The 17,536-nt window shown below is 42.3% G+C and overlaps 1 protein-coding gene across 1 annotated transcript in view; it reads right to left on the reverse strand.

Annotated features, from left to right (window-relative positions):
• The window catches only part of LOC148183394 (zinc finger protein 462-like), a 157,336-nt gene that overhangs the window by 52,645 nt on the left and 87,155 nt on the right, over window positions 1–17,536 (reverse strand). Inside the window, 2 exon segments of the mRNA XM_088061466.1 lie at window positions 10,124–10,389; window positions 11,587–11,751. Of these exon segments, the coding sequence (XP_087917592.1) occupies window positions 10,124–10,389; window positions 11,587–11,751 (431 nt within the window).

Below are 17,536 nucleotides of genomic sequence, written 5' to 3' on the forward strand. Positions count from 1 at the left end.
CCCCTCCCCCTCCCTTTCGTCCTCTGCGGCCTTATCCGGCCGAGGGAGAGGGGGGGGATGGAGGAGGCTACCACAGAGCCTTGTTACCTTCTCAAAATCCGGAAACAAAAGAGGACAAGAGAGCTCTGTCTGTACATCTTAAGGAGGTGTTCACAGGTTGACTTAACTTTTTAATGGTCAGAACTGCTGTCAATTTTAGAAATGACTGATAATTGGTCAGGAGAAAAGACTCCCATCAGCCACCAGCAGTTTCAACTTCCTTAGCTCTCAAAACCACCTTAAAGGTAAAGCTCCCCCATGTTAGGGGGCTAAGGGGGGACCACGAGAAATTCATGCTTGGGTAAAAACAATGCATACAATAGAACAATGTAAGTTTAATAATTAATATGTAAGTTGCATAACGATAGAGTATAAAATATGTTCAACTCGAAAACCCAAATGGGGTCAGATTTGGGTATGTGTACCCCTGACACCCAGAGCCCTTTAAATAAAGCACCTTCATATAACCATTTGTGGTTATGTGTGTTCCTGAACGCTAACATTTTGGCGACCCCAGGTGGGACCTTGTGAGTGCTGCTGAGCGAACTTGCGACCCGATCACGCTCCAGCCGGCACTGAGGGATTCTCGGGGAGCCCATCAACCGCGACTGTCTCCGCTGCTCACAACGTCCCCGGGAGAAGAGGTAAGGTGCTTTATTTTGGTTTTGGTGCCTGCCAGTTAGACGCGGCGAAAGCTGCGCGTGGTTGGGCTAAAGGAATTCTTCTTGGTAAAGCCTAGGCGCCGTCCATAAGACGACTGCGAAAGCATCGCAGGTTCGGCATTTGTGGTATATTATAGTTATAATATGGAGAAGCTTAAAGGGATTTTGGGCAGCAGTGCTCCCATACCGGGTACTTCTCCTTTGGGGTGCTTATTAGCACATTGGAAACAAGGTAATTTTGGGGAAGAATTACATAAGGCTAAGTTGATTGATTATTGTAATACATGGTGGCCAGGATATGTCCTGGATAGTGGAGAAAAGTGGCCAAAGAATGGATCTTTGCAATATAATACTATTTTACAGTTGATGTTGTTTTGTAAGTGAGAGGGAGAATGGGATGAAGTTCCTTATGTTGACTTGTTTTTCTATCTGCGAGACAAGCCAGAATGGCAAGCTGAGTGTGGATTGATGGTGGTTAAACCATTTGCAAATGATAAGTGTGAGGTTTGTGTAAAAGAGAAATGTTTAAAACACCTGGCATTAAAAGAAAGTTTGTGTCGGGGGAACGATATGGATGTTGATTTACAGGTGGCTTTAACAGAACTGAAAGAACCTGACTCTGTCTTGTCTGCCCCCACTTCACCCAATCTTATTCCACCTAACCCTATTACACCTAATTCTAGTCCACTTAATCCTACCTCACCCTTCCCTCTTTACCCTCCTCTCCCGCCTTCACCAGATCCTTCTTCCCCAGGAGATGATCAAAATTTAACCGTAATACAAGGAAATGTGAAAAATGCTGGGGGGGGAAATAGTAGTAACGGATGTAATGATAATAAATCAGTGACACCGGTATCTCACCGGACACGGTCTGAGTTTGCCCCGGTCCTATACAAAACAGAAAAAGACTTGGACACACAAAATCAGACTGTGATTGCCCCCTTGAGACAAGGAGTAGGAGTAGAGGGGCTGGTGTTTGTAAAGGTACCTTCCTCCCCTGCGGATTTGGTAATTTGAAAGCAGTCAGCTGGAACTTATAGAGAGAATCCTGACAAAGTGGCAAGGGTGGTAAAAATGGTTATGAAAACTCAGAATCCAGATTGGGATGATATACAAGTAATATTAGGTACTTTAATGGATTCTACTGAAAAAGAGATGGTGCTTAGGGCAGCCAAGGAGAGAGTGAGAGAAGACCTCAGAACTGGGTTAGTAACAGGGACTTTAGATGAGAATTTTCCTACCGAGGATCCAGGGTGGGACCCTAATGTATTTAGGGATATGCGGAGGCTGAAAAGATGTCAAGAATGGGTTCAGATAGGGGTCCAGAATGCTGTGCCTAAAACTATGAATTGGTCTAAACTGTATGAGATAAGGCAGGAAAAGAAAGAATCCCCCACTGCATTTTTGGAAAGGCTTAAAGAAGCCGCGAGAAAATATACAGATCTGCAAATAGAAACAGAACCAGCAAAAGTTCAGCTTGCTCCTATTTTCCTTGGGCAGTCGCAAGACGATATCAGGAGAAAATTACAGAAGTTAGAAGGAGAGGAATTAAGGAATTTGGATAAATAACTTGAGGTGGCTTGGAAGGTATACAATAGCGGGGAAAGGGAAGCTAGTAAGAAGCAGCAGCAAAATCTCTTGGCAGTATTACAAGGGAGAGAGAATTCAGGAAGCGGCAAGGGTGGTCGTGGATTGGGGAGGGGCGGACTTGGCAGAGGACAAGGGGTATCGGATTTGTCAGGATCAGGGTTAAATCAATGTGCATCTTGCAAGCAGGAGGGGCATTGGAAAAAAGCATGCCCAAACAACCCGAATAACCGGTTTAACCAGGACAATCAGCTCCAGCAGGAAGATGTTGCCAAGGCTATGGTACTGGGAGAGTACAGCAGCTGACTAGAATCGGAACAGAAGTCAGTACAGGAACCTTTAGTAACTATACAATTGGGAGATAAAGAAGTAAAATTCCTGGTGGATACGAGAGCTACATATTCTGTACTAAATTACCGGAAAGGGCAAATTGGGGACAAAACAACAATAGTTGGGGCCACAGGGAAGGAAGAGAATCGGCCATTCCTGCAACCCCTGGATTTGTGTTTTGGAAACAAAGTTTTAACACATGAATTCTTATATGTGCCTGAGTGTCCAATTCCACTTTTAGGACGAGATTTATTGGCAAAACTTGATGCAGTAATAACTTTTGAGAACGGGGAACTATTAATGAAAATACCTGAATCAAAGACAGGACAAATTTTAATGATAAAAGAAAAACCTGTCCCTAGTGTCCCTAAGGAAGTAGAGGATGCAGTAATTCCCTCTGTATGGGAAACAGATATACTGGGAAAATCTAAACTGGCGCAACCAATACATGTGGAATTAAAAGATGGGGTAAAGCCTGTGTGGGTCAAACAGTATCCTATAAAACCAGAAGCATGGCAAGGAATAGTAAAGACCATTGATAAATTTTTGAAGTACCAAATTTTTGAAGAATGTGAATCAGAATTTAATACACCAATATTCCCAGTGAAGAAACCAAATGGTGAGTACAGACTAGTACAGGATTTAAGAGCAATAAATGAAATAACTAAAGATATTTACCCAGTAGTAGCTAACCCTTACACATTGTTGACATCCGTGAAAGAGAAATATAGATGGTTTACTGTAATTGATTTAAAAGATGCCTTTTTCTGCATACCTCTTGACAAAGAAAGTAGGAAACTGTTTGCCTTTGAATGGGAAAATCCAGAAAATGGAAGGAAAACTCAGCTCACCTGGACACGACTCCCACAAGGATACAAGAACAGTCCAACCCTATTTGGAAGTCAGCTGGCGAAGGAGCTGGAGATTTGGACTGAAAATGGACAAGTACCGAGAGAACAATACCTGCTGTTACAGTAAGTTGATGACATACTGATAGCTACGGAAGAAAAAGCAACCTGCATAAAGGTAACGATTGAAATTCTAAATCAGCTGGGAATGGGAGGATATAAGGTGTCTAAAGGAAAGGCACAAATTGGCCAACAGACTGTGATTTACCTGGGGTGTGAAATCTCACAAGGGCAACGTAAGCCGGGTACTAATCATATTCAAACTATTTGTGCTATTCCAGAGCCCCAGAACTTACATGAGCTGCAAGTTTTCCTTGGGATGACAGGGTGGTGTTGCCTGTGGATCATGGACTATGGACTAATTGCAAAACCCCTGTATGAAGCCCAGAAGACGCAGCCGTTTACCTGGGGCAAACCACAGAAGGAGGCCTTCCTCAAACTGAAGAAAGCATTGACAACTGCTCCAGCGTTAGGATTGCCTGATTTATCCAAAGACTTTCAGCTGTTTGTGCATGAAAAATCACACCTAGCTCTGGGAGTACTAACCCAGCGTTTGGGAAGCTAGAAAAGGCCGGTTGGCTACTTCTCCAAACAACTTGACAACGTGAGTGCTGGATGGCCCTCATGCCTACGAGCAGTTGCAGCCACTCTGATACTGATACAAGAAGCCAGGAAACTCACGATGGGTAGACACATAGATGTCTACGTACCACATATGGTAACCACTGTTTTAGAACAAAAGGGGGGCCATTGGCTATCTCCAAGCAGGATGATGAAATTCCAGATAATCCTGACAGAGCAGGATGATGTCACATTAAAGACAACTAACCTTTTGAATCCAGCCTTGTTTTTAGGTACAACAACTGAAGAAGGCCCATTAGAACACGATTGTGTGGAAGTGATAGAACACACCTGTTCAGCTAGACCAGATCTGAAAGACGTCCCACCAGAACAGGCAGACTGGGAGCTGTTTACAGATGGAAGCAGTTTTGTGGAGAACGGGACCAGATACGCTGGATATGCGGTAACAACAATAGGTGCAGTGGTGGAGGCAAAGGCCTTGCCAGAAAACACATCTGCCCAACGAGCAGAACTGGTTGCCTTAACCAGGGCGTTAGAGCTGAGTGAAGGGAAGAAAGTAAATATCTGGACTGATTCAGAATATGCTTTTGGAGTGGTGCATGTACACAGGGCATTGTGGAAAGAAAGAGGACTGTTGTCTTCCCAAGGCACACAAATTAAACATCAAGATGCAGTCCTACAATTGATAAAAGCAGTGCAAAAGCCGGAGCAAGTGGCAATTATGCGCTGCAAAGCACACCAATCAGGAAATTCCAGGATTTGTGAAGGGAATCGAAAGGCAGACTGGACAGCACGACAGGCTGCCCGGAAAATGCAAACAACAATGGCATTGATACCTTTAGAAGTTAATGTATCTCAATTTAATTTGCCTCCAAAACCGAAATATTCAGTAGAAGACGAGAAATTGGGACGTTTGCTAAATGCACAAAAGAATTCAGAAGGGTGGTATGTAACTGTACAAGGACAAATAGTGTTACCCCCCCTTGATAATGAGAGAAGTTCTACAAATTAAACATAATTAATGTCATTGTGGTGCAGAGGCATTGGTAAAACTGCTAAAACAAAAGTTAATCTCAGTACGGATGCTAACAATGGCAAAATCAGTAATGTCAAAATGTGAGATCTGCTTGAAAAACAACCTGGTGGTTAAATGCCAAGCACAGCTAGGGAGAGTCAGGATGGGAATAGAACCAGAAGACTATTGGCAGGTAGATTTTGTGGAACTGCCAAAGACTCGGGGATACAAATATCTGTTGGTAGGGGTTGACACATTTTCAGGATGGCCAGAAGCCCTTCCCTGTCGCACAAATCAAGCAAAGGAAACAGTTAAGTGGTTATTACAGGAGATCATTCCCAGGTTTGGGGTACCCTTAGGGATATCATCAGATAGGGGGCCTCATTTTATAGCAACAATAGTAAAAGAAATAAGTAGATGGCTGGGAATAACCTGGAACCTCCACACGCCATGGAGACCCCAATCAAGTGGACAGGTAGAGAAAATGAATCAGACACTAAAGAGGCAAATCAGTAAAATATGCCAAGAAGCCAAATTGCAGTGGCCCCAGGCTTTGCCAATAGCATTGTTAAGGATTCGGATAAAACCAAGGAGTGGAATGTCAGTTAGTCCCTATGAGATATTGTATGGGAAACCATACGAATCTCCTGAACCTAACCCAAATGCACATGTCACAGGGAAACAAGAGGTATATAATTATGTTCTTTCTCTTGGGAAAACTTTAGCCCGGCTTCGGAGCACCCTCGTGTGGAACAGACTGCTGACTCTCGAGAATCCAGTTCATGATATACATCCAGGAGACGAGGTGTACATTAAAAACTGGAATGAAGAACCACTGAAAGAAAAGTGGACTGGGCCCCATCAGGTACTGTTGACCACCTTCACAGCAGTGAAAGTAGATGGTGTGGACCCCTGGATTCACTATACCCGAGTGAAGAAAATCCATTCCAGATCACAGACTGTGTAAACTGTAGGACCAACAAAGCTACAGATAAGATGCATTTAATTGCTTTAAGAGTGTTAATAGTAGTTCTGCCAATGCTCATTTTATGGTTATTGATGTCTTTGGGATATGGAATGAAAAAAGGTCAAATAATCACTCTTCATTCTAGAATGAAGAGAGAGATGCAAGCAAAAACACAAGTGATAAGAATTTCCAATGAAATTCGGGCTGAGAATGTGATGATTGGATTAGTTAAAGACTTTGCCAAAATACAAAACACCAGCAGAATAACTGCCTGTCTGCCAATACCGAAGGCAGCGGGAGACCAAATAAGTTGGGGGATTATAACATCAAAATTACCTAAAGTACAAAAGAACAAAACAATTATTTGTAAGCAAGTACCAGAGTCTAGGCAAGTAGTCAAAGAAACCTGGAAAATAACAGAAGAGTGGATGAGGCCTCTGAGGAAACGGGATTGCATCTTAAGTCATGGCAGGGTAGGACAAACCATAGAGTGGTGGGTTGAAAACCAAGACATCGCAAATTTGGAATGCTTTTTGCCACATTATGAAAAGATCAGAAAAAACATTACAGAAACCACTCTGATATGGAAGTGTGAGGCCAAAGATAGGAAAGGTCAGATAGAGCCTTGGGACAGTGTTTGGTCCATGGGTATACTTCAAAAATTCCAATATATGGCAAATACCCCTTGGTGTATTAAATGGGAAGGCTCTGAGAACGAAACAGATCCAGCAGTAATGAACACTGCCACTAGTAGCCGAACAAAGGCAGATGAAATAAGTTGGTGGGCATGTAATAAAACCTATGACTGTACTTCTGATGCCATAGAGATAAAACAAATGCCAGCTCTGGTAACAGCCCTACAAATTGGTTGTGCTTGCAGAGGTATTAAACATAAACAAGGCAAAATGGATTACAAAATAATTGTAGGATATACCAGGAGTACAATCCAAAGTCCAGGACCATTTGTATGGGTAACAAGTGATGGTACTTGGGCAACACATTTGCCTGTAGATGGGAAAGTAAAGGAAATTACTTTGGGCCTCCCTACTTTATGTCCAATTTGGAAAAAGTCCCCATTTAATGGAAAACATGAACTTCTGCAGATAAGAACCAGACGAGAAGTTCTAGACAATGAGAATCAGGATGACATTTGGCAAGAACCTTCTAGTGGAGTGAAATTTGGGTGAGCCCTAGAGTCCTTTATCGGTCCTATAGCGAATTATCGGAATAGAGAAATGTTGTACAAACTTACAGGTCAGGTAGATAGACTGGCAAGAGTCACTCGGGAAGGATTTAAAGAACTAAACGTACAATTACAAGCCACCACAAAAATGACTTTACAAAATCGATTGGCCTTAGATTTGCTACTCCTGAAAGAGCATGGAGTGTGTGGTTTTTTAAAGGGACAGATTGATCATTGTTGCGTCCACATCCCAAATGTAACAGAAGATGTAGAACATGACATCAATCAGTTGCAACAAATAGAGCACGAAGCACAGGAAGAGCAAAAGGATTTGACTACAAGTTGGTTAGGCAAAATCTTCAAAGGGTTAGGGTGGAATGTGAGTTCATGGATTAAATCTATCATTGAGAATGTGATAATCTTACTAATTGTATTTTTTAGCAATTTGGTTAGTTTACAGCATCTTAAAAGGAGAAATACAGAAGAAAACATCCTGGAACCAGAAGATAATAAAGGCATTGACGCGAGATCTACACCCACCATCCTCCGGTTCTCCATTTCGTGACAGCATCCAGGACAACGTTTACATCAATCGAGGATTCAAAGAACACCAAGTATAAACTCAGAAACAAAAGACTGTATCAAGTGAAAACATTTGCACTTATGGTGAAGTGAAAATGCTTTCAAAGGGGGAAAATGATAGTAAAAGGTCTTAAAATCTTAGAAAATTCAGGGACTTAGGAAGAAAGTTAGGTTTGGAAAGCCCTGGGAAAAGCAGGCCCTGGAAATGTTAGGCCTTGTGCTTGCTAAAGACCAGGTCAAGCTGCACCTGTGTAGTCAGTATATGATAAATGATACAATTGTTAGATGTGATTAGATATAATTATTGTTTAGAGAACATGGGGAACCATGTTAGGGGGCTAAGGGGGGATCACGAGAAATTCATGCTTGGGTAAAAACAATGCATACAATAGAACAATGTAAGTTTAATAATTAATATGTAAGTTGCATAACGATAGAGTATGAAATATGTTCAACTTGAAAATCCAAATCAGGTCAGATTTGGGTATGTGTACCCCTGACACCCAGAGCTCTTTAAATAAAGCACCTTCATATAACCATTTGTGGTTATGTGTGTTCCTGAATGCTAACAATCACTCGGATGGTCCCTCTACAAGCAGGCATTAAGCATATTTCTCATTTTTCTTTTTTTTCTTTTTCTTTATAGAAAACAAGGGTGAGATGTGGACATGATTTTCTGAACCTGAGAGAGTTTCAGCCTGTCAGTGGCTGATCTGTTTCCCAAGGCAAAGTCTTTTGGGAAGCTTTTCTCTCTCAAGGACTGTTTTTCTGTAAACAGCTTTGGTTTTCAAAACAATATCACACAGATGTTCTGAGTGTTTTTCTCTGGTCCCACCAATGGGATGAGAGAGGTGTTGTTCCTTGTACCAATCATGTTAACCTGTATCGGAACACCTTATAAAAAGGGCTGAAAACCCCAAAATAAAGGCTTTTGCCTCCTTGGAAATAAAACCTCTGTTGCTGTGATATTGAATCTTCACTTCCTACTTCGTGTCCTCTAGCGACACTTGGCGGCCCGATGTGGGTACTGCAACAGCAAGGGAGGTAATTCCCCGCCAAGCCCTAGAAAAACGTTTTTTTCGGTCCAAACGAGCAGGTTTTTGCCTGCTGTTTTTTCTTTTGCTGAAGAATTTCTCCAAGTGAGCTGCAAGCATGGTGATTGCTGCATTGCCTCCAGAGGATAATACTGTCTATCGACAGTACAGGACAATTTACTGCTTGTCAGCAGCTCAGATCCAGGATATTCATGAGAGATTGCCAAGGCTTGCCCAGCCCTTGGACTATGCCCTGTTGCTCATCCACATAAGAACCATGCTGTGATACTGACAGAGATGCTGCTTTTCTAACACAAAGGTTTATAAATATTTATCATGTTTTCTTCCCACATACTTTTAATTACAGAACAGTAACAACTTCACCTAGTTTAAGGGTATCACTGCTAGCACTATCAATGCCTATGTTAAACAAGTACTTGGATCTCTTTTCTTTGAGGAGAAGGGGGGTGGATATATATAATGGGGGGATGGGACATTTCTCCCCCCAAAAGCTACAGAAAACATGTACATGTGTTTGTCAATCCAGGATGCCAGTAAAAAAAAAAAAAAAAAAAATGCAATAAACCTAATTTCTTTGTGGCAAGCCATGAATAAATCTGATTAAAAGAATTCTAAAGTTTCCTAGCTGCATGCAAAAAAATAATTCATGAGGAACTTGATTATTTATTATGACCATGCATTTTTCAAGGGTCACATAAGATAAGGGGTAATTTCTCAACCTATTTCAAGTATGCCACACTGATGTCAAGACTATGTTCACAGGCTGAAATTGCATAACACAAATTAGAAATAAATAATCTAACTTTAAGATTGGTAGGTGATAACTGTTCAACACTAGAAATTAAATCTCTCTCAATTAAATAATTTTTTTTTTAAATAAAGCAGTTACATGGAAGGCTAGTGAAAATACTTTTTCGTCTATGTATTTTTTAATTTCATGCATTTGACAGGACTGCATAAGTGGTGGACATCTTTTGTTTGGTGTGCATTTCCCCTACACACAGCAAAAAGATAAATTTGAGAAGATATAAAAATGGAATTTTTTATAGTCACAGGCAATGGTAAAAAGTTTGGGGCCATAAAAAATACCTAAATCCTGAGAACAGAGAAAAACATGGCTTGAAATCAAATTGTGTGCCCTCCTTCAGTGTCAACTAATGTAAAAAATAGCCATGCTAGTTTGTGCTTCTGTTGAAAACAAGCCATAACTTACTTGTGCCTGAAAGCAGAGACAAAGGAGCAATACTGGCAGCTGTACTTGTCTTCGTGGGTAAACATAGCCAGAGCCAAATGACCCCTCTCATGAGATCGCAGACCCTGCATAGACATCAAAACCCGGTCACACTGGTTGCAGTGGTAGCCCCCAGGCCTGGTTTCATCTTCCAAGGATGCTCCAGATTCAGCTTCTGTAAATTCCACAGGGTCTTTGGCTCCCTCAAAACCTTCTGAAGTCGTTCTTGAAGAATCTTCAGCTTCCTGCTAAAAAACACATATCCCCCCCCAAAGCCATCAATTCTCTCTCCCTTCTGTCCCTCAGTCTCTCCTATGTATTAACTTTAGTATGTTTCCTGCTGCATTCACTTTCTAAAAGTATCCTTACCATACTCCACTAATGACTTTATGCATAAGTTTAGTCTTTAATTATATATATATGTATATACATTAAAAAACAAATGACCCATCTCTTAGTCCCATTCCTAAGTGCTAATTAGCACAGCAGACATTTTGCAGCAACATTAAAACTGAAAAGCATATTTATTATCATGTTTTTTAGGTCTTGTATGTTAGCTTTTGTTCCCTGCTGTTGAGCAAGTAGTATCTACTTGCTCAAAAGATTATATTGACTCCCCATAAGCTTTACTTGAGAATCAGAGAAAGAGCAGGAATTATTTGATAGAAGGGAAGCACCCCATTCTGTCAGTAGTATTGGATAAGCTAAAGGAAGGACAGTGGAAGCTTTTAGGTACAACCGTTTACTCTGATGGACTCAGCAACTTTACACAGCATGCGGTCAATGTCATGAAATAGGCATGCTTTAGGTCACACAGAATGCAGAATGTGATTTTGCTGAGTACTGACTGCAGCAAGAAAAGGAGAACAGCATAACCAGATCCTGCAACCTTACTGCACCTGAACTCCCCCTGTACAGTCTGTCCTCAAATATTCTAGGTGGTCTCCACTTGCATAGGGAGGAAACAGCAGCACATTTACAATTAACCACTTAAATTGGACCCCTGGCTCAGCTGGCTATTTGAATATGTATTTGCAGCACTATAATTTCACTTTTGCATATGGGTTGGAGAAAAAAAAAAGGAAAAAAAACACCCCACACCTTAAGAGCCTAAGAAAGCAGAAAAGTAGCCCAGAACAGCTGAGGGAGAAGCTCCTGCTCACAAATCAAGTATTTTGGTCATCTGTGATATCAATTCCTTTGTGTCAAATAAGAAATGAGAATTAAATAGTTTTTGTGGTCCAGATGAAGAGCAGAAGAAAGTCAAAATATATTAATGTAAACAAAATGTGCTGCAGAAACATGAAGAATTAGATTAGAATCTCATGTTTAACTGTTCAGAATGCCCAGTCCAAACACCATTTGTCTCCATTGGAGATCTCTATGGGCTTTCAGTTAAGCCTTAATATCAAATACAAAATGCTGCCAGTTCACAGAATTCTTACCTTTACTGTAGGTGACACGGAAGAAACATTACCATACTGGACATGCTTACAGAGATGATTACAGATGGCTTGGACTGTTGGATGAATTTCCACACAAAATTTACATTTGTAGCCTACTACTTTACTCTCCTTAGGGTTTGAAGCATCTTCCAAGTGTCCAAAAGCCTATTGAAGCACACAAGTACTAATCAGTTACACTAATGTAATACTGAAACATGCTTTGAATATCTCACTTTTAGGAATATACTCAGACAAGCAAAATAACCTTTAGTGTACACATATGTATTGGGTCTGGCTGACATGGTGTTCATTTCCCCATAGTAGCCCTCACAGTGCTGTGCTTTGCATTGGGAGCTGGAAGGGTATTGAGAACACACCAGTGTTTTGTCTACTGCTGAGTAGCACTGGCACAGCATCAGCGCTGCCTCAGTATTCCCACCCTCACCCCCAACCCCAAAGACCCTTAGGCTGGGGGTGGGCAAGACCCTGGAAGGAGATATAGTCAGGATAGCTGGCCCAAACTGACCAAAGGGGTATTCCATACTGATGCCTTAAGTTTTAGCTTTCATATTTTTCAGATTCTGTGCTGCCTAGGTGTGTAGTTCTGAGCATCATATTAAGTGTTAGTAATCTCTGTTCACAGAGTAGGTAGACAAAACAATTCCTTTTCCAGCTTGAGACCAAGGACAACCGTTACAAGTTTCAGGCCCAAAAGCATAAACAACAATGGATTGAAGAGAGAAAACAAGAAGGATGGGACTTCATAATCCAAAGTTGTAATTGGACAATTGTCATAAACCTCTACTCCCAGCCTCGGGGGTCACCCACCTAGCCCCTTGTGTACCAGGGGGGAGGAGGTACTGTTGCTATATTTTATATATTAGTAAAGGCCTGTATGCACAAACCAGCCTTTGAAATAAGTTGTGATATTAAAGGCTAAAGTCCTTGAAACCTTCATGCAGAAGAGAGAGTAAAGCAAAACAGCATCCTTGTGTGTAAGAGAAAAAATGTAAACTGTGTGTGTTAGCCAATAGTAGCTTACTCTGCCTGCAGACCCTGTAGAACCCTATAAAAGGTGTGCTAAAGATAGAAATAAACGGCATTCACAATTACTTCTGTGAAGACTGGTGAATAGCTGGCGGTCTCTCAATAAGGTACAATCATGGACAAAGGTAAAAGACAAAGGAGGCTCTTTATTCTGGAACACTGTCCCAGTTTATTCTCAGAATGAACTTCAGGGATAAAAGAGAACAAGGGAGAAATCACAGGGGCTTTTAAACTGGAGGGAAAAGGGTGGGGGAGAGTAGAATTGCAACCAATGGGATGAGATCAAAGGGGTGGGGCAAGGGCCAGGAACCAGCATCACAAAACTGGGAGGGGAGCACAGGGAAAAACCACTTAGTGTAAACATCTTAGTGTAACAGAATATCTCCCTGTCGTACTGTATTAGGAATGGTGAGGAGTACGACATGACTCTCTTTGCTGCACTGTCCAAGAGAGCAAAGTTTATTATTCTTAATCTTCTTTTATACACATGTTCGAGAAGGTCTGAGAGGTAAAACTCTCATTGGTCATTAAAGCAACACATCACCATCATTGATTAAGTGGAACACCACCCCTTGAGTAAACAACACCTGCAAATTGTTGTCCTTTACCAAGGACTGTTTGGATTCTTTCTCATGCTTTCTCAGGCTAGAGTGAGAAGCCTGTGTGACTTAGTTTCACACAGGCTTTGTGCTCCCTGCCTGCTTTCAGCATCCATAATTCCTCTTTTTCCTTTTCGGGCAGAAAGGCAGTGTTTGTAATCTCCTGCAGGGCCCTTACAGGAAAGAGAACAAACACAGCATCAGAGGTTCCTTTAGTAACTTGTTGATTACCAGACAGAACCTCAATTGGACACCAACTTAGAATGGTTAGGGAAATTCTCTAGCACATGTTATTGCATTCTTCATGCATTACTATTAAGTCTTGTTCATTCTTGCAATGAGTTAGTTAAACTTGGTAAATTGGAGTGACTGAATGTGCAGGAAATTTTTTCAATAATCAGATTCATCTTTGCAGGTATCAATAGCTTTTCTTGTTTTTCTGAGCTGTCAGTAAAAGACGGTGATTTTTGCACTGGCATATAGTTATTTTGGCTGCAATGACAAATTGGTTGATTTTGCCAATTTCAATAATTTGTGGCTGGGCAGATAAGCAATCTGCCCTGAAAATTTGCAGCATATTTTGCAAAGGAGCACTGTTTGCTGTTAGCAAAGCTCCATTAAAAGTCTTGCTATATTGGAAGAACAATTTTCAAATTGTTTCAAAGGAGCAATTAATTCAGACAGCACGGATGCTGCTTCTTTTTTTTTCCTTACACTTTTTATTTTTGCAGAAAGTGTAGTGAAAATACTAGAATGAGCTGTATGAGCTTTGCAGCTTGTATGTTTTAGAAAGACTCATTGCAGGATTGGACCACTGCTTGCTCAATTGCCAGTAATACCTGTAGGATGATAATTTGAATTGAAAACATTAAGATCAATGAAGGAATTTGCTTGATGAACTTGATTCCCAAAGATCTACATGATCCCAATTACCACAAAGTAAAACCACAGCCCTTGGTAACTAGAAACAAACCAAAAGCATGTAAGATATTACACAAGATACAGTTACATATTTTTTGGCAAATTAATAATTTTTGGCTTAGGGTCCAAATAAATGAAACTCAGTGAAAAGTCCATCAGCTGAAGACGTTGATTTTTAGCATCACTAGATGTCTTCTTAAATATTGAAACACATCCTTTTTCACTCCTCGAAGGTGATGGAGTTTTGATGTGACTGCTTTGAACTTGCTGATAATAAAACACAGGCATACCTTCTCTCAAGTTAATAAATCAATTAAACTTTACTGGTTTTAGTAAATCAAAATTTAGATTTGATAATTCATTTTTCAAGCTTTTAATACAAATATACCTTGTTCAAATTCATCATTTCCCCGCCCCTTTTTTTTTTTCCTCTGCTTAGAAACTACAAGCACAAATATCTGGGTTTGTTAGTGATTCTTTTTCAGAAAGAGTTAGGCATGGTCAGTGCCTATTCTGGCAAAGAATCTCTTACATGACATGATTTTAAAACAAGGTTCTCAAAAATCATGGTGTAAAACCGAATGAATCTTTCAACTGAACTTTGTTAACAATATCCATGTCAGTAGATTCACATTCTGTAATTACTATATCAATACATTTTTGTTCGTCACCCCCAGGGAAAGGGGGGGCGAAGACAAACTGCAGTTGTTTCGGCGGAGCCACCCCGCAGGAGCAAGGGGGAAGCCGCACCCATCCCCCGCCGCGCTGTGCTAACGTTAGAGCAGCGGCTGCTTGCCGCGCGGCGGGAGGGAGAGAGGGGAACGAGAGCCCGGACCGAGAAACCCGAGCCGCCGCTTCTGAACCCCCGCCCGGCCACCATCCCGGCACCCCCGACCCCGGAGCGAGGGGGAAAGAGGGGCGGGTCTTTGCTCACGGCCGCAGGGAGAGCACACGGCTAATTGTTAAAATAAACATAGGAAAGGCTAAAGGCATAAAACACACAGAAAGCAAACTTTTTCACCCCGAAATTCACGGGACGAGACCATGTAGAGAACTTCTTTGTTACAGTGTCTTTTTGTCTGACTTCTTCTTAGCTTTGTGACCACGGTGTTCTGTCCAAAGCTGCATCACTGGAGCTGGTCTGTGTTTTAAGAAGTCTGGACGGGCTGGAAGGGCCGAGGCGAGGGAAGGGAACCGCATTCGGCAAGGAGAGGAGGCGGTGCAGGCTGATGCGTGGGTCCCATAGCTGGAAACAGGTCTGAGGGGCTCTTTGCAGCAAAGGCATTCTCGCGGCTGTTTGCGTTGCTGAGAATTGCGGCGCGGGGGGCAGGAAAGGAGGGGGAGATCCACCGCTTCCCTGCTGCTCCTCTGTTGGTGGAGCCTTCACGAACTATTGCGCGGGTTAAGGATATCTTGGCTCGAGCATCCAAATCATCTGCATCTCATCCCCAGATGGCCACAACTGTAACACTTTAAAAGCCTTCTGATTCAAGGAGTCTTAGGGTGTTTACATCCAATTCAGAGAAAGGACGAGTCGTTCCTTTGTGGAACTTTGGTTTCCTTTTGCAGGAATACTGGTATCCTGATGGCCTGCAAATGCAATATGCAAAAGCAGTGGCTTATCCCGAGAGTCAAGCTGTAGCTTCATCAAGATTGCCATTCCAGGCCCGCTCACTGGCTGGCCCTCTGCCCGGGGTCACTGAGACCTGTAGCTCTTCAGGAGCTCGTGGGGAAAAACTCCTTACCTCTCAAAGGAGGAGGAGGAGGACTCTAATGTCCATCAGCTCATGGCTGCAATGAATGTCAAAGGGTCACCAGATGTTTTTCTGCTCATGGCTGCAACAAATGTCACATCGGGGTCCACCATTTGTTGCACTATATTAGGAACGGCGAGGAGTACGACATGACTCTCTTTGCTGCATTGTCCGAGAGAGCAAAGTTTATTATTCTTAATCTTCTTTTATACATATGTTCAAGAAGGTCTGAGAGGTAAAACACTCATTGGTCATTAAAGGTACACATCACCATCATTGATTAAGTGGAACACCACCCCTTGAGTAAACAACACCTGCAAATTGTTGTCCTTTACCAAGGACTGTTTGGATTCTTTCTCATGCTTTCTCAGGCCAGAGTAAAAAGCCTGTGACTTAGTTTCACACAAGCTTTGTGCTCCCTGCCTGCTTTCAGCATCCATATCACCCTTTTTAATTATATAAAGTTAAAAGAAGGGTTTAACTATTGAAGTCCACCACCCCGTGAGTGCCCAGCCTTTGAACAATTCACTGAACCAGTCCGCGCAAACAGGATGACAACTGGGATAAGGCTCATCACGAGGTTGAATGGGAGGTAGGTGTTCTCTAAAAAGGAAAAACAAACATTTTTAAAGCATATTAACAGTCAGTGTGTGTCTGCCAGAGAGTAACCAGATGTCAGGAAGGTTTCCTCTCCCTTTTTCCGGCCGTGTCTTCTTTTGGAAGCGACTGCCTCTTGATTTTCATCCCTTTCTGCTGGAGCTGGGCTTCTGGGGACAAAAGGCTTTACCCACGTTTGGGGTATCCTGCGGGGGTGGACGCACACGCATAGCCACACCCCCAGGTAACAAGTTCACAGGGGCCCTTGGTCTGCCAGGTTTCTGGGTCACTAATTAAGACCGGTGGATGCTGTGACAACTTAAATTCATCACAGCTGTTAAAGTGCCGACCTACCCGATGACTCCTCATGTCTTCAAACGAACAGTTCAGAAAACTGATAGTAAACATGGTTTTGCAAAGCTTTTGTTGTGGTGACATCCACACTGTTGCACTGCTCTGCCTGGCCAGGACTTGTTTGAGTGTCTGGTGGGTACACTCAATCACAGCTTGACCTGTGGGGGAATGGGGGATGCCAATCTTATGTTCCACTCCTCACTGCTGGACAAACTCTAGGGACTCCTTGGATTTATAGTCTGGGCCATTGTCAGTTTTAACTTCCCTAGAGATCCCCAGCACTGAAAAGGCCTGCACCTTATATAAGGGTTGTAAAACCCCGAAATAAAGGATTCTTTGCCTCATGAAAACCTGGTTGCTGTGTGTGATTTCTCGGAACCCTTCACTCTATACTTCGTGCCTTCTAGCGATATACTTGAGGTGGCCAAAACTGAGTATGTGTGTGATGTATGTCTGCCACACTTTGCAACTCCCGAAATCTCGAGGGTTAACTACTATGCCCAGTGACAGCAGATCCTGGAGCTGGCAACTGGGACAGGTGGCCACAATGGCCCATGCCTGACTCCGTGTTAGTTAGAACTGATGGATCAGACATGGCACATTCTGATGGTATTGCTGGTGGCTCAGCTTAGCCTGTTGGAAGATGTCTGGAAGATGTACCCTTTCGGCTGGGGTGGC

Source organism: Pseudopodoces humilis, chromosome 12, assembly GCF_049639895.1.
Source record: "Pseudopodoces humilis isolate 2021_Gansu_Grassland_sample_001 chromosome 12, ASM4963989v1, whole genome shotgun sequence".
NCBI classification, from domain to species: domain Eukaryota; kingdom Metazoa; phylum Chordata; class Aves; order Passeriformes; family Paridae; genus Pseudopodoces; species Pseudopodoces humilis.